This window comes from Gambusia affinis, linkage group LG10 (assembly GCF_019740435.1).
Source record: "Gambusia affinis linkage group LG10, SWU_Gaff_1.0, whole genome shotgun sequence".
NCBI classification, from domain to species: domain Eukaryota; kingdom Metazoa; phylum Chordata; class Actinopteri; order Cyprinodontiformes; family Poeciliidae; genus Gambusia; species Gambusia affinis.
Window position 1 is genome coordinate 26,833,750 of NC_057877.1, and position 22,812 is coordinate 26,856,561.

General features: G+C 35.0%; 1 protein-coding gene across 19 annotated transcripts in view; it reads left to right on the top strand.

The window, feature by feature from the left end:
* Positions 1-22,812, top strand: part of lrrc7 (leucine rich repeat containing 7) — a 178,276-nt gene that overhangs the window by 110,299 nt on the left and 45,165 nt on the right. For 12 of the 19 annotated variants that reach the window (XM_044130270.1, XM_044130273.1, XM_044130272.1 and 9 more), the window contains 16 exons: positions 543-632; positions 1,861-1,917; positions 2,712-2,775; positions 3,760-3,834; positions 3,931-4,075; positions 4,825-4,897; positions 6,481-6,498; positions 10,532-10,661; positions 11,137-11,252; positions 11,465-11,534; positions 14,465-14,564; positions 15,763-15,887; positions 16,847-17,065; positions 17,996-18,169; positions 19,298-19,409; positions 20,965-21,190. In XM_044130270.1, coding sequence (XP_043986205.1) covers positions 543-632; positions 1,861-1,917; positions 2,712-2,775; positions 3,760-3,834; positions 3,931-4,075; positions 4,825-4,897; positions 6,481-6,498; positions 10,532-10,661; positions 11,137-11,252; positions 11,465-11,534; positions 14,465-14,564; positions 15,763-15,887; positions 16,847-17,065; positions 17,996-18,169; positions 19,298-19,409; positions 20,965-21,190 — 1,794 coding nt within the window. The remainder of the gene's footprint in view (positions 1-542; positions 633-1,860; positions 1,918-2,711; positions 2,776-3,759; positions 3,835-3,930; positions 4,076-4,824; positions 4,898-6,480; positions 6,499-10,531; positions 10,662-11,136; positions 11,253-11,464; positions 11,535-14,464; positions 14,565-15,762; positions 15,888-16,846; positions 17,066-17,995; positions 18,170-19,297; positions 19,410-20,964; positions 21,191-22,812) is intronic. The other 7 variants (XM_044130282.1, XM_044130268.1, XM_044130283.1 and 4 more) reach the window with 4 other exon arrangements.

Here is a 22,812-nt window from a genome sequence, read left to right on the forward strand (position 1 = left end):
CAGTAAACCAAATGTAAAAATGACTGGAGTATTTTATTTTGTATGTAAAAAATTTGATTTAATGCAAGCATTTTTGTCTGAACCCAAATTAATTTAAAAATCCAATATATTCTAAAACAAATATAGGCTTTGTTTCCTCTTTTATTACCCAAGCGAGACGCATCATAATAATTCATAAAAATATCCAGACACTCTGCAGTCTTGTGCCCTGTTGGCGCCGTTATGTCGACTCCTCAGATCAGAATATTTACAGGAAGGTAACACGGTTATCGCTGGAGTCTCAGGTGTGTGCTGTAATTACTGCTGTTTTGTGATGTTGAAGCGAAGGATGCTGCAGAGGAAAATGCTTCTTGTGTGTCTCTGTGCAGCAGATGAGTCATCTGCAGGCCAGCAGTGGTTAGCTGCTCCTGCTAGCATGTTAGAAACCGGTCACGTTTCATTCAGTTGGAGTTGAATGAAGCGGCTCCAGTTGAGCACATTGTCCAGGTTACTGTCTTTTGTTTCCTCTTCTGTTGTTTTTCATTGAACTTTTCTCTTTTAAGACTCCCAGATGGTTTCACGCAGCTCCTGAATCTGACCCAGCTCTTCTTGAATGATGCCTTCCTGGAGTATCTGCCCGCTAACTTTGGCAGGTGAATTGATGCACTGCACAAACACGAAATAATAATACTTTTGTCCAGTTTTTGGTGCAAATACCTTTGTACATTTGAAATGCGTTGAAACTAACTTACAAGTAACCTTTCGGCAAGAAGCACGAGCTTGTTTTAAGTCAATAATTCCTTAATATTAATTAAAATGTTCCAACAGCCGATATGCCGTTACCTAGCAACCCCAGCCCAGCCTGTCACCTAGCAACCCGGTTCCAGTTCCACTGGCAGTTATAACATGGAAACACTGTCTTATTGTAATTTAAATAATCTGCCAATGGAACCAGTATTTTTTTAGTCAATATTAAGGAATTATTGACTTAAAACAAACTCCTGTGTCTTCCTGAAAAGTTGCTTGTAATTTAGTTTTGTCTTATTTCTAGTGTAATAAGATATTTGCATTGGAAACTAGTCTGAAAATACTTGGTAAGATTTTGAGGTTTCTAGTGTAAATGTTTTTTTTTTTTGGTGGGGATTAAACATTTATTTACAATCAAAGACATTTTTTCTATAGCTTTTAAAGATCACAGCTGAATTTTGTGTTTAGCCTATTTCTGAAGATGCCTTCCATGTATAGGATATGCATGAGAATTATGCTAATTAAGGCTAATTTTAAAGCTTATATTTTAGGAAGCATTATTAAATATGGCTATGGACATGTCGTGGGATACTGATCTCGCTTCTGATTTAGAATTTATACAGCTTTTTTCAGTAAAAATTTGGTTTATTTAAACACTTCTGTTATTACTGCACTCTTTTTCTTGGTTTGCTTTTATTTTTTGGAGAAAATGATACTGTAAAAAGAAAAATCTTTTGATCTAATTAAAACAAACTCAGTAAATTTGTTAGAAGTAGTGAAATGATATTTATCCAAGATTATTAAGTTATGATGTTACACAAACGTAAATAAATTACATGTAACAAATTAACTCTTGTTTTTTTTTAAGTCGGAGCTCCAATGGTGACAATATTTGTTGGAAAACAAAAAAAATCAAACACTGATTTTAGGACCTTTTTATTCACACCATTTTTTTTCTTTTTTTGCTAAGTATGTTTTTTGTGTTTCCTACTCAAAACTGTTGCATTTTCTGTTGCTTTTCTTTTTTTATTTGATCTTATTTTTATTTTAGTCATTTTTTTGTATTTCTTACTGTTGCATCTCAGTACACATGAAAGGTATTAAGTTTAGGCTTTTGTTCCTTCTGTTATTCAGGCTCTCCAAATTACGGATTCTGGAGCTGAGAGAGAACCACCTGAAAACCATGCCAAAGTAAGACAGGATACTATTTGTTCATCTTAGTATGTGTGTTTAGGTGAACGAGAGATTTAACATACCGTAGTAATAATTCTGCAGCTCTCAAACATAAAGAAACTTAAATAAATATTACTATCTACTACTACAAGGACGTCCAAACTTAAATTAATAATAGAAACATTAAAATACATTAAAGCAATTCAAGTTGCCTGACTTTCTTGTTTTTTGTGGATAATGAATGTTATTTATTGTATATCCAAAACGTTAAAATTATTTTGGACATTTTCTGGATCAGAAGAAACTTTATTTAGGCTCGATTGAACAAATTTATTCTGTTGTGAGAATAAGATTTAAGTTAGTATTTCAAAACTCTTGCTATATTAAGTCCAGTTAAATAAATTAAATAAAACTTGACTTGGTGTAAGCAAAATCGGCTTTCCAGTAAAAGACTCCACATAGAAACAAATACTTAACGTTTTTGTCATTAAAAAAAAATCTATTAGTAATAGTTTTACTGTATTTAAAATAAAAAGTTGAGGCAAAATTTGTATTGTATCGGCCACACAAAATCACTCCAAGGGCCACATATGGCCCCCTGACCACACTTTGGACACCCTTGTACTAGTATGTTTCTATCACTATCTCACACAGAAATATAACCGTCTCAACTGTTTTGCTTTTGAGAATGCACCCTGAATTTTAGATATATATTTTTTAACATAAGGAATCAAACTGTGAGAACATGAATATTTGTTCATGTGTAAATAAAACTGAAGTCACAAAACTGTTTCCATTTTCTCTCGTGTGAGGTCCATCCACAGACTGACACAGCTGGAGAGGCTGGATCTGGGGAGCAACGAATTCTCCGAAATGGTGAGATCTGCTGCGCTCATGTTTTAATGCAGGTTAAATTACACGTCAGATTGTGAGCTGGGTTGAAATAAGAGTAAAAAGAGAAACAACAGAGAACCACTGAGATTAAAGAAAACATGTTGTTACCATCTGTTTGGACACAAAGAAGAAAACTGCTTGGATTTCTGCCAAAGTTTGGCTCTAAGATTTTAGCTACAAACTTGTTTGAAAGTGTCAATAAATTGACAAATTAAACTATTTTATTGGAGTTTGTGTTGCTTTTTTTTGGCTTCAACTTTTCACCTAAAATGCTGGAGGAGAAGAAAAAAAACGTTCCACAAAATCTGGGGGTTTTCTCTCGTTTTATGACAGTTTTATGACCCAATATTTATCTTTTTCATAATGTATTATCCACAGTGACATGCTGAACAGTAGTTTAAATGCAGAAGTAAAGTAGTGCACCCATCATTTTGACAGTCTGAGGTTAAAACTACATGAAAATGCTTTTCATGTACTTACTGAAGAAGGTTGAAAATTTTCAAAAAGAAATCCTTACTTCTCTTTTTCTATTTGTATTTCTACCAGTTTGCGTCTTACTGGTGCAAGACTTTATTTTCATAACTTGACCCATTTGGTACGCAACAACCCGTCCTGAGAAATCAACATAAAACGGTTCAGATTTTATGTCCATCTTTACTCTTAGCCAAACAACCCAAACATTTCCAAAAATCCTCCTCTAGTTGTAGTGTTCATTTTATTCCAGAAGGTTGCAAAATTAAATGTGTAATGTTATAATAATAATTCACAAAACTTAATTTGCCATTTTAAAAACACAAACTTCAACCCAAACAATGCCAGGCCGGTATATGTTTCTGTTTGTAGTCTTTATTTAAAGACTTACAGGCCGAGTTCTTTGATGCTGGATAAGATTTATTAGCGTTTTCATGCATTTGCTTCTTGTTTTTTTTCCATTTGACCGTGTGAAATCATGTTTTATCTTGTTAGCCAGAGGTGTTGGAACAGATGCACAGCCTTAAGGAGCTGTGGCTGGATAACAACTCTCTACAGTCTATACCTGGGGTGAGACAACTTTCATGCTTTGCAGCAAAATCGGAGCATGGGAGTAGAAATGACACATTGCAGCAGACCTTAACTTGTTCGTCTGCTCTCCTGCAGTCTATAGGGAAGCTTCGCCAGTTGCGGTACTTGGATTTGGCCAAGAATCGCATTGAGACGTTGGATAGTGACGTCTCAGGCTGTGAGGCCTTAGAAGATCTGCTGCTGTCCTCCAACATGCTGCAGCACCTGCCGGACTCTATAGGTACCTAAAATCAACCCGTTTATTATTCACAGTAGTTCCTAAAAAAGTGCTCTTGGTCTTCTTGTATCATTTTCTGCCAGTCTGCCTGCTACTAATCTGCATATAATTATCTAAAAAAAATGTAAGCGATAATTTATGTAAATGATTATGTTAAAGGGGCAGTACAGTTCTTTTCACTGTACATCATGTTACAATACTGTTGGCTCATCAGAAACATACCTGGAGGGTTTCTTTGATTCTTTCAGGCCTTTTTGAGAAATCCTTTAGTCTCCATGGCAACCATTCAGCTGTGCAAAACGCCTGGGTGGACCTAGCTCCGCCTTCGAGATGCAGCCCCTCCCCCATTCAGCTCCTTCAGACTAGCCAGCAGCAAGTAGCAAACACCTGGTGGAACTGAAACTCTGCTGATCTCATTATAGGAGCTACTTCTCAGTGAAACTTTGGTAAAAACGTAATTAAAGGGTTAATAGAGGAGCCATGTTGGGATGACTTTCTGAAGGCGGAGTTTTTAAAGAGACAGGCGCAATTTTAAGGTGGAAAGTAATATTTCTTTTAAGTTATTGATCTATGTAGCTTTTTTTAACAACTGAAGTTAAAATAGTTACTTAATTGTGTTGTAAAATGGCACAATGTGCCTGGAAAACACATAATACTTCCTTTTTACAGCAAAAGGGATTAACGTTTTTAGTTGCATAGGTTTCGTTTTGCCCATGTGGAAATTTGCACCAATGTTGTTGCATGTGTTGCAGGAATGCTGAAGAAGCTGACCACTCTAAAGGTAGATGACAACCAGCTGACCTCACTGCCTCACACCATTGGGAGGTAGGAAACCACAACAAATCTGACTCTTCAGCTGAAGTCACATTAGCTTGCAGCAGCATTCAGACTCCACTGATGAAAATGTTTTCACATTTTCCATCACAAACTTCAACGCTTTTAGTGATATTTGAAATAACGGAAGGACACAAAGTAGCACACATTTGTATACTGTAAAAAACAAAATTATTCTGATTTAGACGATGAGCAACACGAATCTTCTGATTTGAAGTAAAACTAGCATTTTGAAATAGCCCAGCCAAAGTTTCAACTCCAATTGAGAAACATTAAGGTTATGGAAAAGCAGTCTCCTAACATGCTTTTTATCAAATATGGATTATTGAAATATCATTGAAAACAAACAAAAATAGATTTTTCTTTGATTGTTGTTTACCTTCAATTTTTAATTACCGTATTTTCCGGACTAAAAGGTGCACCGGATTTTAAGACGCAGTATCAGTGAACGGATCTATTTTCACCGGATTATAAGGCGCATAAAGCGAAACAAAATACGGTGGTCAGATTGGTCAGACTTTATTCAAATCATTAACAATAACTGTCAATATTACACAAAAAAAGTACACTCACTTTTTCAATCATTCATCTTCTACGAATCCATCAAATTTCTCATCTTCGGTGTCAGAATTCAACAGTTGGGCGATGGCAGCATCAAACAAGCCCAGGTTCCTCATTTTCTGGGGTCATTTTGGGGTCGTTAATTATGGGATGTTGAAGCACCGTACGTATCAGGGAAAGTGGTTCGCCACCCCAAAACATGTCTGTCCAGACAGCACAGAAAGCTGACTCCACCAGGTTTCTGACCAGCAGCGATTATGCTTTGACAATAAAGGGGAGTGGCTACGTAATAAAACATGCGGTAACACTGTTCATACATAAGGCAAACCGGAATATAAGGCTCATTACCAATTTTTTATTATTTTTTGCAAATATAGGAATTTTATGTGCACCTTATAGTCCGAAAAATACGTTAAATGTCAAAAAAAAAGAACCTTTATATTGTTTAGATTTTAAGGGATTTCTGTTGGACGCGATGTTCATGTTTCAATAAAAATACTTTTAAATGAATAATTTTGTGCTTTATTCAGTTCATCCAGAGTTTATTGTTCAGTATTATTAAACTACCAGTCATTTTGATGCCTCTAAACTAAATTTATATATATATAAAATGAGGTTTTATTTTTATTTTTTTGTGGCAAAATGGCTGAAACTTTTAAAGGTTGGATGTGAACGATTAAACTGTTTTATTTGAGAGCAATTGGTTGGACTCAGTTTTATTTAATGGAGTCGCAGTAAAAGAGGTTAAATACACACCATAAGGACAAATCCCACTAAAAAAAGTTTAACTTGTGTTTGTGATGTGACAAAATCTGAAAATGTTTACAGATTATGAGCACCTTAGTAGTATTCTTTGTTTGGTTGTACTTTAAAACCTCATCCAGCCAACTCTTAGTAGTTTATGGGGGTTTGTAGGTGGGTCGTTAATCTTGTTTATTGCTGTGTTGTAATGCTGGCTGATGATTGGTTGGGGGGGTCTGTGTGTTGTGTTTGCTGCCGTGCTGTGGCGTTAGTCCGAAGCCAAAGCAAGGGTGAGTAACATGAGCCTTCTGGATCCCAGGGCTTGTTCAGAGACAGATGTTCAGCTGTGCTGCAGATACAGAGAATCAAAGCTTTGCTACCAATGTGGGGAACTTTTCATGTCCCAAAAAATTACATGCAAACATAAAAAAAAGACTCTGTCATTACCTCATCTGTAAAGTTTTGATTTAATGCTTCAATGCAATTACTGAAAAACATGAAATGAAAGTGGTTGCATGTGTCGTTACTGCAGTGATATGGATGTACTGAAAAAACAACATCTTACCAGTTTTTTTTGTCTAGTTTTTAAAAGTAAAAGCAATTTTATTTATATAGCACGTTTTCAGCAACAAGGCAATACAAAGTGCTTTACGGGAATTAAAAGGAAATACAAACAAAATAACAAATCAAAGGAAAAACCAAAGAAGAAAAAGCTAATAATGTTGATCCAAAGTATATAAACTACATACTTCTAGTGCAAATTATATTAGAAATAAGCCAAAACTAATTTTTCAACAAGATACAGGACCTTATTTAATTCAATGGTCCCTTATTTTGGATTAAAAAGTACAACTTCCACTGGCAGAATATTCCACAATCGATGGGCATGGCAGCGTTACTTAGCAACCCCAGCCAAGCCCAGCCCGTCACCTAGCAACCGAGTTGTAGCTCCACCGGAAGACTTTCACTTTTAAGAAGATATTTTTTCCTTAAAGGTAACAGAAATAATCATCCAGTGAAACTAGTACTTTTTCATCAGTATTAATGACATATGGAGTTAAAACAGGCTCTCATATCTTGATGAAATGTTACTTACAAGTTATTTTACCAAGTATTTTTGGTTTCTAGTGTAAATATCTCACTGCACATGAAATAAGACAAAACCAACTCATAAGTAACGTTTCAGCAAGACATATGAGCTTATTTTAAGAAAATCATTCCTGAATATTAATAATTAAGCACTAGTTCCACTTGCACTTTATTTCACTGACATTTTTCTCATGTTATAATTAAAATAATCTGCCAGTGGAACTAGAACGTTTTGTCAATTTTGAGGAATTGTACTAGAAACTAGGCCAAAAATAATTGGTAAGATTTTTTGTTTTTGCAGTGCAGTTTTATTTTTTTTTTTAGTTCAAAATAAAAGGTTAAGCAACATTAAATGTATTATTTTCTTTAAAGAGATTTGAGACACAATGATGAAATATGTGGAATGATTCCTGTAAGTCATTTTAAACCGTTTTTTGTTATATTTTTTTTGTTTGATTTTAATAAGTTTATTGTCTTACTTCATTTGTGGAAAGAGTCATTCAGTTCTTTCCTTGAATTTTAGAGTTAAACTGAGTGACTGCAGAAATTCAATTAAACTATATTTCTTCTAAGCTTAACATCTTTGCTAGATCTGTATCTGACCGCTCTGAAAGCTTTCTGTCTTCATGAACAAGTCCCAGGTTGTAGTCTTGATAAGTAGTTCTGTAGATTAATTACTTCCCTTTAAAGCTCCTTATTCTTTTGTATCCGTTGTTTGAAGTGTTTCTTACCCCTGATGAATATGATCCCTTTATTCTGTGTCCTTTTTAGATTTTTGAATAAGCTACCACATAAGTTTTATTAATTGTTGTGCAGTTTGCTTCATACAGTGTTCACTTTTCTTTCTTTTTTTTTTTTTTTTACTTCCTTCAAACCCCTTAATGAATCTTAAACATCAGCTTTGAACCACAGATGTCATATTTTAAAGCCAACTAAAATAGATTAAAGAACCTTCTCTGCTTGTAAAAATGAAATTGTCTCAATGGTGGGTAGATTGAATGTTTCTGCTGTGGAATTTCATCAAATACTGGGAAAAACCCAGGCCAGGATTAAAACTCAGAACTTTTTTTTTCTGCGAGACAAGAGTCCTACTAACTGCACTTACTATGCAGACTTTCACATTTGTAAGCAAACTTGTGAAATTATCATTTGGATTTTACTTTGGACTGCACTGAAGACAAGAAAGTAGTTACCCCTGTAATTTATTGCTAAAGAAAAAATATCTGCCGCTTCCCGAAAATGACTATTTTTCACATACACAATTCTTGTTCTCATTTTAGTTTCATAGCTTTCACATTTTTTATTTTTGGACTATTTTTCATGTGCAAAAATCAGATAATTTTGACAACTTTAAATAGGTGGGAGTTAGAAATATGACTTTTAATATTGATGAAAAAATACAAGTTTCATTGGCAGATTATTTCTGCTGCACTTTTAACATGGGAAAAATATCTTGTTATAAGTGAAAGAATCTTCCAGTGGAACTAGAACCAGGTTGCTAGGCAATGGGCTGGGGTTGCTAGGTAACGGCACCAGTAGTACTTTTCAATCAAAAATAAGGGATTATTGAATTAAAAGAGGTTCCTAAATCTTTTTATGGATAATATTGATGTGCTTAAAGAACTGTGAATAACTTGGTGGTACTTTATTGTGGTTTTGAACCTCAGTTCAATTAATGCAATATATATATATATATATATATATATATATATATATATATATATATATATATATATATATATATATATATATATATATATATATATAAATAAATACACATAGACCTGATTCTCAATTATCTTACATTAAGTTATGCTTTTTTTTTTTTTTTGGTAATTTTTATTGGAAATAAATCTGTCTTGAACTTTACTCCCAACCAGATAGTGACTTCATTTGAAAAGTTAAAGGAAACAAAACAGAGAATTTGGATCTAAAAAAATGACATCTTACTTTCTCTGAAGGTTATAATTGTAACCACAACAGAAAACACAAATGCTATTCACTGTAAGCTAACCTTGCCTTGCACCTCTCCGCTTGTTTCCTCCCATCTCATCTGCTCCCCTTCAGACAGCATGGTAGTCCAGATGGTCCCGTCTGTTGGGAATAATAATAGCAGACTAATGTAATGTTAACAGTGGCAGTACGTGGATGTAAAATTGTTGTCTCATTAGCATTAGCATGCTGTTACCTCGGTGTCAAGGCCAGAGAATACACATAAAGGGAAGTCTGGTTTTCTGTTGTAGCTGTTACAGTACAGGAGCTGGGATTTATAAAAATGTAAAAATATGGCTGACGTACTTTTCTAGATGATTGATTTCAAGCCTTCATCTTTAATTTTAATCCTAATTCAATAAAGACTGAAACTAACCATCACTTGGAATTGAAATACAGATCCAAATTCAAATTTACAAAAGTTTAAAAAAAAAATTTGTTTAGATTTTTAAAACAAACATATACGCATTGTCTTTGTGTGCTGGTGAGTTTTTATTTTATGCATTGTGCAGAGTGGGTAGAACTACGTCAACATATTTTTACTAAAAGTAAAACGTAACCATCCAAGAAATTACTCAACTGAGACTAAAAAAGTATTTGGCAAAAAGTCTATTCAAAGTACCGAGTAACTGATCAATCATTTCATATTTATAAAATGACATAACAATTTCAAATGTTATGTGGAAATTTTGTTATTTTAAGGAATGAAATGACAATTATTCATATAAGCAACAGAAACTGACAAAATCAGGCAAAAAATTATTTTGTTTTTTCAAATCAGTTTTTCTCAATAAAAAAAACTTTAATAAAAAACTGCAGGTGTGTATCTGTTTCTAGTGACTTTTTGATTTAAACATGTTTGTTTTTAATTCAGTTGGTAGAAAATCCAGAAATTTTACTCAAGTAGGAGTAGAAATATTAAAATTACTCAAGAACAAAACCTACAGCACTGGAAAAATACTCCTAAAAATATTTTTTTCAAAACATGATTGAGTAAAGACAGATAGTTACTACCCAACTCTCATTGTGTGTTTCTATTATAATAAAGCAGAATTTTACAGGAGGCTTAATGCTGATCTTTGATTAAATATTAAAATGATTTTGTTTCTCGTTTCTGTCTTTTCTTAGAATTAATTTCGATTTATAGAGAAGAATAAGTTTTTAAAACTGCCACAGACATGCTGCATCTTTCAGAATGACGTTTTTCCTTTCTCTGTCATGTTCTCTCTTCATTTTCTTCAGCCTATCTCTGTTGGAAGAGTTGGACTGCAGCTGTAATGAGTTGGAGTCGTTGCCTCCCACCGTCGGCTACCTGCACAGCTTGAGAACTTTTGCTGCAGATGAGAACTTCCTCACACAGCTGCCGCGGGAGGTGAGCTAATGCATGTCCGCTTTAACATCGACATAATGCAGAACTCAGATTAAACAACATGTATGATTTTAGTGTAATCAAAAAAATAATTGGAAATATTTAAAGGGAACCGACTTTGCAAACATCACATTTTGGACATTTTTGTGCTTCCCACTTGGGTCTCTAATTCTTCTGAAAACGGTTAATTAAAAAATTTATTGTTTTTTTGTGTCTTAAAATTGAGGAGATTTCTGAATGCAGCTGATTGCAATGGGTTTCTAGTCATTCATACTTGAATATAAATGGATGCTGCACATATTTATACATTTGTATTTGCAAAAACCTCTGCACCACTTTGCGTAGCTCTAACATGCAAAATCGCTACGCACACAAAACTCTATGCACTTTTGTGTGCGTAGAGTTCATTTGTTACTTAAACAAAAAATGCAGCAGACTTTTCATTTGTTCTGATAATGTGTGTGTGAACTTGTGTTAGATCGGTAACTGCAAGAACGTGACGGTGATGTCACTTCGGTCCAACAAGCTGGAGTTTCTGCCTGATGAAATCGGACAGATGACCAAACTGCGCGTGCTCAACCTTAGCGACAACAGGTACGGCGTGAGCGCATTGTTACCAGGCGAAACTTTCTCAATGGCAGCTCCACTGCTTTCCTTCTCACTGCTGAGAAGGAACGCCAGTTCCCACGGCAACCGTGGGAACCGGCGAGTGTGTTGCATCCTCTGCAGGCGTGGGAACACGAATCATCTCTATTCTTTCCCGCTCCCTCCTCCCTTCCCTCTTTCTCTTTCTTTCTTCCCCGTAGGTTAAAGAATCTACCGTTTACCTTCACCAAGCTGAAGGATCTGGCAGCTCTGTGGCTCTCAGACAATCAGGTATCTGTCCTTTACCCTGCAGGGGAACATACCGGCGAACCCATATGGACCCCCTGCATGTTATTGCTTACATCCGGAAAATTTGCACAACGCTGGAGAGCAAAAAGACAATTATATCACATGCCATTCATAACCGCGCTGCCGCGGCAGAACAGTTCCATTAACTAAATGTAGCCTGGACACGTAGCTATTATTCATTTAGTGCTACGCGCCACAGTAAAGAGTGGAATAAAGTGGAAAAACCCCTAAAGAACGACTCAAAAACACCTTTTTTCTCGCTACACGCCGACTTGTTGCCATAGCAACTGACAACAATGCCACTTTATGTTTCACTCAAACATTCCCCACACAGAACGGGACATTCAGTCCGTTACAGTTTCATAATATTTATTTTCCGATTATTACCAAGTGATCACTGTGGAGTTAGATTAGCTACTCTTGCTATAAGCTAAGCTAACAGCAGTGGTCGATTAGCTAATTTAAACACCTGCTCTGCTGATGATCTGTCAGAGGTGGTGTTTAGGTCGCCTTTTTTTTATTTTGTAGCTGAACCAAAACACACTGAATCCCACATCCCATCTACATGTTAAAGTTATCAAAGTCAAGCTAGCATAGCTGACCTACTTTCTTCTCCATCGCTATTTTCTTATTTAAAACTTTTTACTGTCCTTATTATCAAGTTATTATAGTGTTAACGATTAGCAGCAAAGCGCTGCTTCCCTTTTTCCTTTATATATCAGCCGTGCATTTAAGTACTTAACCGCTGAAACCTATGTTAGTCATCGTCAGCTAGCAACTTTTTGCTCTCCAGCAGAGAGATGGGGGCGGGATCTTGTGCGTTTGACATCAGGCTGCAAGGGGTCCATATGAAACAACACCTCAAACCAAGTAGAAACTAAACCAAATTGTGATGTTTCCATTAAATAAGAAGCACAATTAAAAGTAAGTTTATTCAAGTTGTTAAAAATATTTTTGCGCCATCAACCTCCAACTACTTCCTGATGTCTTCTTCTTCGTGGTTTGTGACAGCAGCAACATCTGGTTGTTGATCAAGTGATTCATGTGATGCGAAAAAAGTGTTTTGCGAAATAAGCCAATTTCAATAGTCAAATATTCTAGCGTCAAAACTTTTTATCAAACAAGAAGGTTTCTTTCAAAATTGCCGTGTTTCCTTTAAGCAAGTTAATTTTTGAAATGTTAAATTGGGCAGTTATCTGGTCAGTGGAAACGAAGCTACAGACAAACAACAATTTAATATTATAAAATTGTTCTATATATTCTACAAAATATCATTTTTAGACTTGATTTTTTTTTGTTGCAATCTTTACTTCACCTAATTTTCTTGTAAAATAAACTTTGTTTGTTAAATGGAAGTGCAGTGCTGATTTATTTCACTACCTTTCAATCCTAATTTAGTTCCAAGCTAAACTACGACAATTCAGAATATTTTAATACCTTTAGAGTTTGATCAGATGCTATAAATTATAATAAAAGCCATTACAACAGTCTCTGTTAAAGTCAAAAGCACATTTAAATTTCAAATGTTGATGAAATGTCAAGGCAGACATATATTTCCATTTTTAAAATTGATACTAATGCATTCACACACTTCCATAAATTTCAATTAAGACATTATTAGCATATGACATACATTACTGATCATGCACATTAAGGTTTCATTAAAGGGCTGCTGGGTATTTTTGGTGTCGGTTCTCTCTGAATTGACATTTATCATATTAGTGTTAACAAAATATTAGGGTTTGGTCCGTCTTGTTTACTCTAACTCTAAAAAGTGAGTGAAGAAATTAGAGTTTGACCGTTTTGTTACAAAGAACATAAGATAGTCGTTGTTGTTAATTTTACTGCCGAGTGCTTTTACACAGACATCCTGTCCGGTGTTCTGTCAGATAGCCATACATTGTCAGATCGTCATACGCGTATGACAAACTGATGGCTATATCTGTCAGATCAGCATACGTTTGCATACGTTTCAGCATACGTTGTCAGATAGTCATACGCTTAGCTCAGACATGTATACGTTGTCATTACCATATGATTTTATTTAATCAGCAACATAGAATCATGACGTAGATAAGTATTTTTTTCAAAAGTGAAACACTGGTTTTGCCCCAGTTTCAGTGTGGGTAAAAATTGCGTTTTCATACACGACATGCTATCCAAGTTAGCAGACATGTTATCCAACCCAAAAATATTAAGGAAGTGGGGGACGTGAATTTAAACAGGGCGTGTTTTAGGACGTGTTTTGTAGTTTACTGCAGCTGCAGCAGCATTAAATTTAATTTATTTAGTTACTTTTTATTGTGTCTCTTCTCGCGTATGACAAGCTGACGACTCCTCTCAATATGGCGGACCTCCTGCAGAATGCGCATGCGCTCTTACCATATGTATGCTATTCTGACATGTATGGCTATCTGACAGAACACCTGTTAAACTGTAAATAAAGTAAAAACAAAACATCAATACTTAGTATTGCAATATTCAATAAACAAACTTAAACATAGTTTTAAGAGCTAGGATTGACTTGACTAATTGGTTATAAGGTGAAGTTTACTCTTAGAACATTTCTTAATGTAATAAACATCGGCATTCAAACATCAGTGTAGCAAAACACAGCTAGCATTTGGCTAATTAGCGCTAGCAAATTCACCGAGCTCACGCTTCGAACAGATAACAAAAAGTCATATCCGCCCACAACTAACAGCATTAATAAAGCTCACCACGTTGGCCAACACTCATAGGATGTGATTTTATGGTATATTCATCTTTTTAGCTTCAGCTAACAACAGTCTCAGTACATAACTGGCCTGCCGTAAGTTTCTTCACCTGGCTTCCCAAATACAAAGCAACTACAGCGCCCCCTAGCGGAATTGGAGGAGTGAATCCAACACGTTTGTTTCTGTGTTTTTCAGTCCAAAGCTTTGATCCCGCTGCAGACGGAAGCCCATCCTGAAACCAAACAGAAAGTTTTGACCAACTACATGTTTCCACAACAGCCCAGGCATGATGAAGGTAGAAAACATCTGGTTTTATGTTGCATAAAGTTTGAATGTTGTCAGGGAAAGCTCATGTGTTGTAATATTTTCAACGTCACCGGGTGATCTTGAAATATTGATAAATTTTTTTTGAAGGTTTAAAAAATGTTCAACTGGACTGGCAAAACTTAAAGTTACCAGTGAAATTAAGATTTTGAAGCACAGACAGTACTAGTTACGTTATATCCTCGTACATGCTGCTGTAAATATTCTTTCTTTATGTCTTTATGTTGTATATCAATGAATTATCGTAAGACTGTTTTGTGGTTGGTTTTCAGCATCGATGCTCATGTAATTCCTTTCAGGTTCACAAATCATTGTTTTGTTTTTTTTTTAAATTGCTTCACAAATATTAGAAAGTGTAGCTGCTGAAATCATAATTATTCCTGTAGTTACAAAGATGACTTCATATTTTCCCTGATGACCTCTCCAAGGAATTTACGTTTAGTTTTTGAAGCAATTTTAGAACCAATGATGACTGATGTCAGCAAGTGAAAACTAACACAAAACTAAACTAGAAGTAACTTTTTAGCAAGATACTGGAACATGTTTTAGGTAAATCGTTGAACTGGCAGATTATTTCCCTTATAAAAATCTTCATTTTGTTGTTAGAATGTGAAATGCTTCTTAGATTATTACATTTTAGATAAAAACATTTTTTTTCAGTTTCAGATTTTTTTTTTATGTGCTTCAATATGCCATAAATTTAAAACATTTATTATAGCTAAAGCTTCATCTCCAATAAGGGCCTTGGATATTTAACATGATTCTGTTTCATAATGCTGAAGCAATTTTATTTCAAAGCACCCATTAATGTTTATATATATGTTGGATTTTTATAACATTACAGCATGATTATTTCACTTATAACAAAAACGTTTTTCCCATATTAAAAGGGAAATAATCTGTAGTAAGTACGTTTACTTTTTTTCAATATTAAGAAATTGACTTAAAACAAGATCCTTTATATTGCTAAAAAGTTACTTCTAAGTATTTTTTTATCTTATTTAAGCGTACTAAGGTATTTACACTTGAAACTAGACCAACATGCTTGGTAAGATTTTGTGATTTTGCAGTTTATTATGAGGTTAAATTTGGGATTCCTGTCAGTTTATTTCTGTAAAATTTGCCCTCCTGTCTATTAAATGCTCCTGTGTTTCTCTGAATTTTTACAGATTACCAGTCGGATAGTGACAGCTTTAATCCTACTCTGTGGGAAGAGCAAAGACAGCAGAGGATGACTGTGGCCTTTGACTTTGAGGACAAGAAGGACGAGGAAGACAACTCTGGGAAGGTCAAGGTCAGCTTTTTATTTTTCTGATTCTGTTCATTTCTCTCTGTGAATATTTTGTAATACCTTTTTAGCTGTTTAATAATAGCTAGCATGATTAAAACACTGCTGAATGAATCTTTAAAAGAAAATTAACAGTGTTTAATTTAAAGCAGGGGTTCCCAAAGGGAGGGTCGGGGACCACTTGTGGCTCAGGGATTGATTTTCTGCGGCCCCCAACTGCATTTCAAAAATGACACAAATTTGGCCTTTAAATGTAGATGGATGCTTTTAATTTGTAATCAGGGTAAAAATTATTACCAACAAAATATTCTTGCACAAGAAAATGTAAAGTACAACACAAAGTATTCATGTTTTTTTTTTTAACAAAACCAAGTTTATCCAGAGACATTTACTGAAAAGCTGCAGCTTTTATTTTTTCTTAAACTTTGGCTGAATACAGCCAAGGTTTTGAAATAAAGTGACCCAAATCCTGTTCTTATTACTGAAAAAAAATCTATCAATCAAACCCTAAAAAAACCTGAAAACGAGACGTTTTTTTTTTAATTCAGCAAATATGTAAAATCTGCCACAGCGTATTAGGACCATTGACAGTAACCTAAGAAATTCTCTACAAAAACAAGGACATTTGCTGGAAAAAAAAAAATCAATTTTTAGATATCAAAGATTTTCTACAACAAAACTTTAAAAATTTTCTTTTGAAGGATTTCCAGAAGCTCTCTCTCTAGAAGATTTCTGAGATTAATAACAAAATTTCTGACATTTTGGCAAATGTATTCCTTTTCTTATATCTACAAGGACCCTGATACACCATCGGAAAATCACTTTCAAGTTTGGATCTACAATAAAAATCTGACTGCTTTATTGTCTTGATTTTACGTGGGTTTTTTTTTTTGGCTACTTCTGAATCTACAGTTTTGGACCAAAAGTTTGGACAGCCCAGATTTAAATGTTTCTGTTGGCTTCAGGTGGAGATAAACTTGAAGCGCTACCCAACGCCGTACCCTGAGGATCTGAAGAACATGGTCAAATCAGTGCAGAGTCTTGTGGGTAAAAGCATGCATCCAGGACATGGGCACCAGCACCAGCTGAGCTCAGGCACTGCCACCTCCGCAGGAACCAACATGGAGCATGCACACCTCAGCAAAGAGCAGTACGAGCCTCCGTGGCCCCTGCCCCCAAAAGAGGTAAGAAAGAGGCAGAAAACTGTACAAACTTCCTCATTATTTCATGTCCTAATCTGAATTTTACATTGTTTTTACAAAATTTGGATTTATTTAAACATTACTGGTGAATCACAGGCAGAGAATTCACTATATTGCCTAAAATATTCAGAAAAAGAAATATTTTTTTGAAACTGTCATGGTACAAGGCAGATAAACTCTGAAAGAATTTAGCTCTTCTGCTTCTCCCACTGCTAACTATAAGCAACCAATCAGAGCCCATAGGCGGGGCTTAGGGCTGTTAGTCATGCTCATGTCCTCCCCCATTTATCAATGGCCTCCATTGATAAATCAATCAATGTATATGTATAGTGCATTTCAGCAGCATGGTGGTTCAAAGTGCTTTTATGTTGTAGAAATACAGAATTACAAATTTATAAAGAAAACTCCTTCAACTTTCATTTTGATGTGTGTCATCACCAAAAGAAACTGTGTATTTTATTCATGGAGATGATTGACAGCGCTAAGACCCTCCTCCTGGCTCTGATTGGTTGTTTTTGACCGGTGCATTTCTTCAGACACCAACAGCAAATCAGGGAGGAAGTGGAGAAGTTTGATCTTTTCACAGATTGTCTGACTCGTATTTTACTGTCACGACATAGTGACAGTTTTCACAAATATATAAAAGAAAACCATATTTTAAAAAAACGTTACGTATCACGTTGTCTCTCTGTTTGCTGCTTTAACTGTTCGGTGAACGCTTTCCATAAGATTTAGACATGCATTTGTGAGGTCAGACACTGTTGTAGTCTCATTGCAAATGTGTTTGTCAGGTTTAGATGTTGCCATGGTAACTGTTCAGAGCACCTGAATCAGAACCTGTGACTTCATGATGTTGATGAGAAAATGAAACGTGTTTGACCACAGCGTGTCTTAACCTCTCACTTTGCTCAGTTGATGCAGGTGTTTGATTCATTTGACGGACGAAATGAAAATGTTTGCCAGGTGACCGACAGAGAGATGCAGGACTTCTCTCAGTCTCAGCGAATGGATCAAGGATCAATGCATAATTCTGGCATCGACATTCCCAAGAGGAAGGACAAAGAGGACTTGACAGAAAGTTCGGAGGTACAAAACTGACGCTGCTCGCTCATAAAAACAGGAGTACAGTGTTTACTGTGGGGTTGTTCTGTTTTTCTTGATATCGTTTAATACAAGATTCCTGCAGTCATTTAAGGGATAAAACATATTTTTATTGAAATGAATGTCCAAGAACAAAAACATGTTGATGGGTTATGATGCTTTGCTGTTTATTTGTGTATATATATATATATATGTATACAAAACTTCAAAACATATTTCCTTTTACTGCTGTTGCATAAAAGTCAAATCTTAATTTAGTGTGGAAATCCCCTGTTAGTAATTGATTTAGGCAAAAAAAAAAAAAAAAAAGCATTGGCACAAAATTTAAAGGATTTGGATTAGCTTCATTTTTGGTAAATTTAGATAGCAAAAAAAGCAGCAAATATAAAAGGTTGTTTTACAAACCAATAATTTACTAAAAAAGGAACAGGCTTGTCCTATAAATCTTTAATTTCTTCTTTTCATTTGTCAGCCTGTAAATATAACATAATTCAGATCTTTGTGTCTCAGCTGCTAGGTCTCACTGCATGATCCTTGGTAAAATGCTGTGTGAAGAAGTAATGCACTATTGATGAAAAGGAACTGGGAAATTAAGCAGCACACTGTAAAAACACAAAATATTACTAAGTAGTTTTGGTTTAGTTCACAGTGCAAATATCTTAGTGCACTTGAAATAAGACAAAACTAACTTTTTAGCTAAATATAGAAGCTTGATTTCAGAAAATAATTCCTTGATAACAATGAAAAAGTACTAGCTCCACTGGCAAATTATTTAACTTATAACATAGAAAAAAAATGATTGTGACAAGTGAAAGTTACTTGTAATTTAATTTATCTTATTTCATGTGAACTAAGATATTTAGAAAGATGACAAAAATTACTTGGTGAGATTTTGTGTTTTTGCAGTGCAGAGATACTAAGTGTAATAAATTATAAAAAATAATAATTGTGGTATTTAAATTTGCGCTGAATAAATGCACTTAATTTGAAGCTGGTATCTAACTCTTTCAAAGTGAAATAATGCTTCATTTATTTTCTTGTTCCTTTTGCACACCTGACCTGGGCGTATTTAGACATGCGTTACAGTGACCGAGTTTCTTTATCCTTGATCAGGACTCGATGGGCGGCTCTCCTAATGACATCCGCATCTCCGACATGAGGCCAACGCTGGTGGAGACACCAATGTACAAACCAAAGGTGGTGCTGCTGGGGAAGGATAAGAAAGGTATTGCATCATGCAGAGATGCAATCACAAAGCTGCAAATGATAACTTAATGGTTTTATTTTTAGGAACTTTGAGGCATGTTGCAATGATGTCCATTAATTAGTCACAACGTGAGGCAGATTAACTGCAACACATTACAGCGAGAGAGATTCACTGAACCTCTATATGCACCTCTCCGTCTGGTATAAGCAGTGTTTTGTTTGCCCTGTTTTAATTTACTTACCCTACAGGCATTTCTTTCATCTGAAGGAAACAAAGCTAATTTTAGCTTGTAAAAAAAACATTAGCTAGCTCGATTTATTTATAGCTTTAATCGCTTCTTCCAAGGAAGAGTTAATTTCTCTTTCTCTGGTACAAACAATAGCTCTTTAATGTGAGCTCTACAGGGAATCGAAAACCCAAACAGCTCATCTGCTTTGCTTCATATTTGGTTTCTATGTCTGTCTGCAGCGGTTTAGTCAGTGAAAAACTAATTTATTCAAATTTACAGCTGTGAAAACATTCGTTACAAGGGACGCATGATGATAAATTTACATACCTCCATTTGTGTTTTTACACACTTCTGAAAACCACTTAAACAGTTAAAAAAGCCATTTTTTGGCAGTAAGTTCATGTTTTTTGGTGTCTGAATAATAAGCTGCTTCAAAAACGTCTGGTATTAGCAGGCACCTCCCCTCACCTAGCAACCCAGGCTGTTACCTAGCAACCCAGCAAAGCCTAGCCCGTCACCTAGCAACCAAAGAACTGAGCAGACTAAAATCTCAGTATATAAGAATTATTTAGTTAAAAAAATGTAGTGAACATTAGGCCGATCCTAATCTGTTCAGGGAAGCAAAATAGGTCACCTATAAATATCTGAAATAGTTTATTTTTAGCATTAAGTATCAGAAAACTGCACTCAAATAAGAGAGCAGAAATTCTTCAACTTATTTTTACGCAAGTAAAAGTAAGAAGTATCCAAAATTACTCAAGTAAAAAGTAAAAAAGTATTTGGTGAAAAGTCTACTTGAGTACAGAATAACTCATCAAATTATCAATCATTTAATTTTTAAAAATTACATCATCCAAAATATAAAGTTAGTTGGAAACTTGGGGGGGGGGGATTAAGGACCAAAATGACAATAATTTATAAAATTAACAAAAAATTATAGAAGAAAATTTTCTAAATCAGTTTCTTTAAATAAAAAAACTTATAACCTTTAACACAAACTTCAAGTCTGTGTCTGGTAATCGTTTTTCTTTTTTTTTCTTTTTTTTGTTAAAATATGTTTGGTTTTCATTCAGTGGATAAAAAAACCGAGACATTTTACTCAAGTTACAGTAGCGATACTTTATAGAAAATGAACCCAGAACAGCACAGTAAAAATAAAAGTAATTTTTTTTCAAAAAGCTCCTTCATATTAATGTAACTAGTTACTTCCCATCTCTGCTTAAGCCTAAAATTAAACAGTAAAATTTGCCATAATGTGACTGTGTGCAGCACAAAGCTATTTATTCTGTCATTAGAAGTGTTGTAAGACATTTTATAAAGAGACGTTTGTTCTTCTGTGTCCAGAGTCGACAGACGAGGAGGTGGATAAACTCCACTGTCTGAACCACAGCGGTTCCTCGGCCACCTACTCTGACTACTCACCCTCACAGGGCTCCTCGGGCTCCTCCAATCCATCCGCCAACACACACTCACACTCACACCCACACACACACACTCATGCGCACGCACACACCCCTGCCCTGCCCGCCCCCAGTAAGGACCAGGCCCCTCAAACACACTGGACCAACAGGTAAACACACCGGCTTCATGTACCACGGCAAAAACAAAACATCTTATGGAGTATTTTTGTCTCGTTGCTACAGACGAAACATCTTGGTTCACTTGAAATAAGACAAAAGTAACTCACAAGTATATTTTTGAGTTATTACTTCCTTAATATTGATGATAAAATACTAGATCCACTGGCAGATTATTTCACTTTTACATGGGAAAATGTCTTGTTAGAAGCAGTGGCGTTGCAAGATCTATTTTATGGGGGCTCGAGCCCCTTAAGACCCCCCTTGAATAATTTGGTGGTTTTTTTTGTTGTTTGTTGCTGCTATACTTTTTTGTTTGTCAACAAATTTAATATAATGTTGCCAGAATATCAGTTTAAAATCTCATTTTTAAATTAAATATGATCAGAAATCTGTCAGTTTCCCTTTACTTTATTTAAAAATAGTCTGGGAAATATAGCTGCACTTACTTAGAGGGTGAACAACATTTGCATGTTGGCAACATTTGCTTGGAAGTTGTTTTATCATATTGATTAGCCGTTTACAATCATATTTCATAACATTTGTAGAGGCTTCTGTTACTCTGAATACTATTTTAAAAGTAGGAAAGCAACTTGTTTGTCTTTGTTGCTGTTTGAGAAATTATGTCCGTTTATCTCCTGGGGTCTAAGCCCCCCTAGTGTTTAAAACCTAGTGACACTCCTGATTATAAGTGAAATAATTCCCCATTTTCATTGATATTAAAGAATTATTTACTTAAAACAAGCTCGTATATCTTGCTAAAAAGTCACTTGTAAGTTAGTTTTGTCTTATTTCAAGTGTTTTAGAATATTTCCACTAGAGACTCGACCGATATTTGGTAAAATTGTGTGTTTTGCAGTGTATGTTCTCATCAAACATCTCATCTATTATCAAGTTTTCTCCTGCAGTTTTCTCCATCTCTTGCATATCTCACCCATCTATCAACTCGCTCCATCTTTTCTCTTTTTTCCCTCCATCTTTGTGCAACCTTCTCGCCCGTCTGTTTGCTCGCGAAGGTCAGAGACTCTTGTTAAGATGCTGCAGATTGCCGTTCAGTTTGTTCTTTCTCTGGTTTGAAAAGGCTTCCTGCTTCACTGTTTGGAGGCGCGTTGCTTTTTGCACAGAGAGATGAAAAGAACCAATTAAAGAGGCATGGTTCCTCTGCGCAGGGTATTGCACATTAATGATATAAGCTGACGTATGTGGAACTGAGAATCGCATTAAAAATTAATGTCAAAACGTGTTTTGAATCTGGTTTCTGTGTCGCAGTAATGAACAGCAGTAAAAAAAAATTATCTTAGATCGCAAACCAAATCTCTTACAAATGTAGCCTCAGGCGTGATGATTAGTTTTTATTAAAGTCAGACTGTGTATTACTGACAAATAATTTTCAATATTTTCAATAAATGTGTTTACCTGAGATTAAATCTTGTAATATCCGTTTGTTAAATATATCAGATAGCAGTTATAGTTAAAATGTATAATAATTAGAAGTTATTTAAGTTTTTAAGTGAAAGTCATCAACAAATAGAAAAAGAGAAGGTGTTTCCTTCCTTTCTGTTTTTACGGAATGTTTTGTGTTAAAACCTCAAACTTTTTGAGTATCTACGGTTAA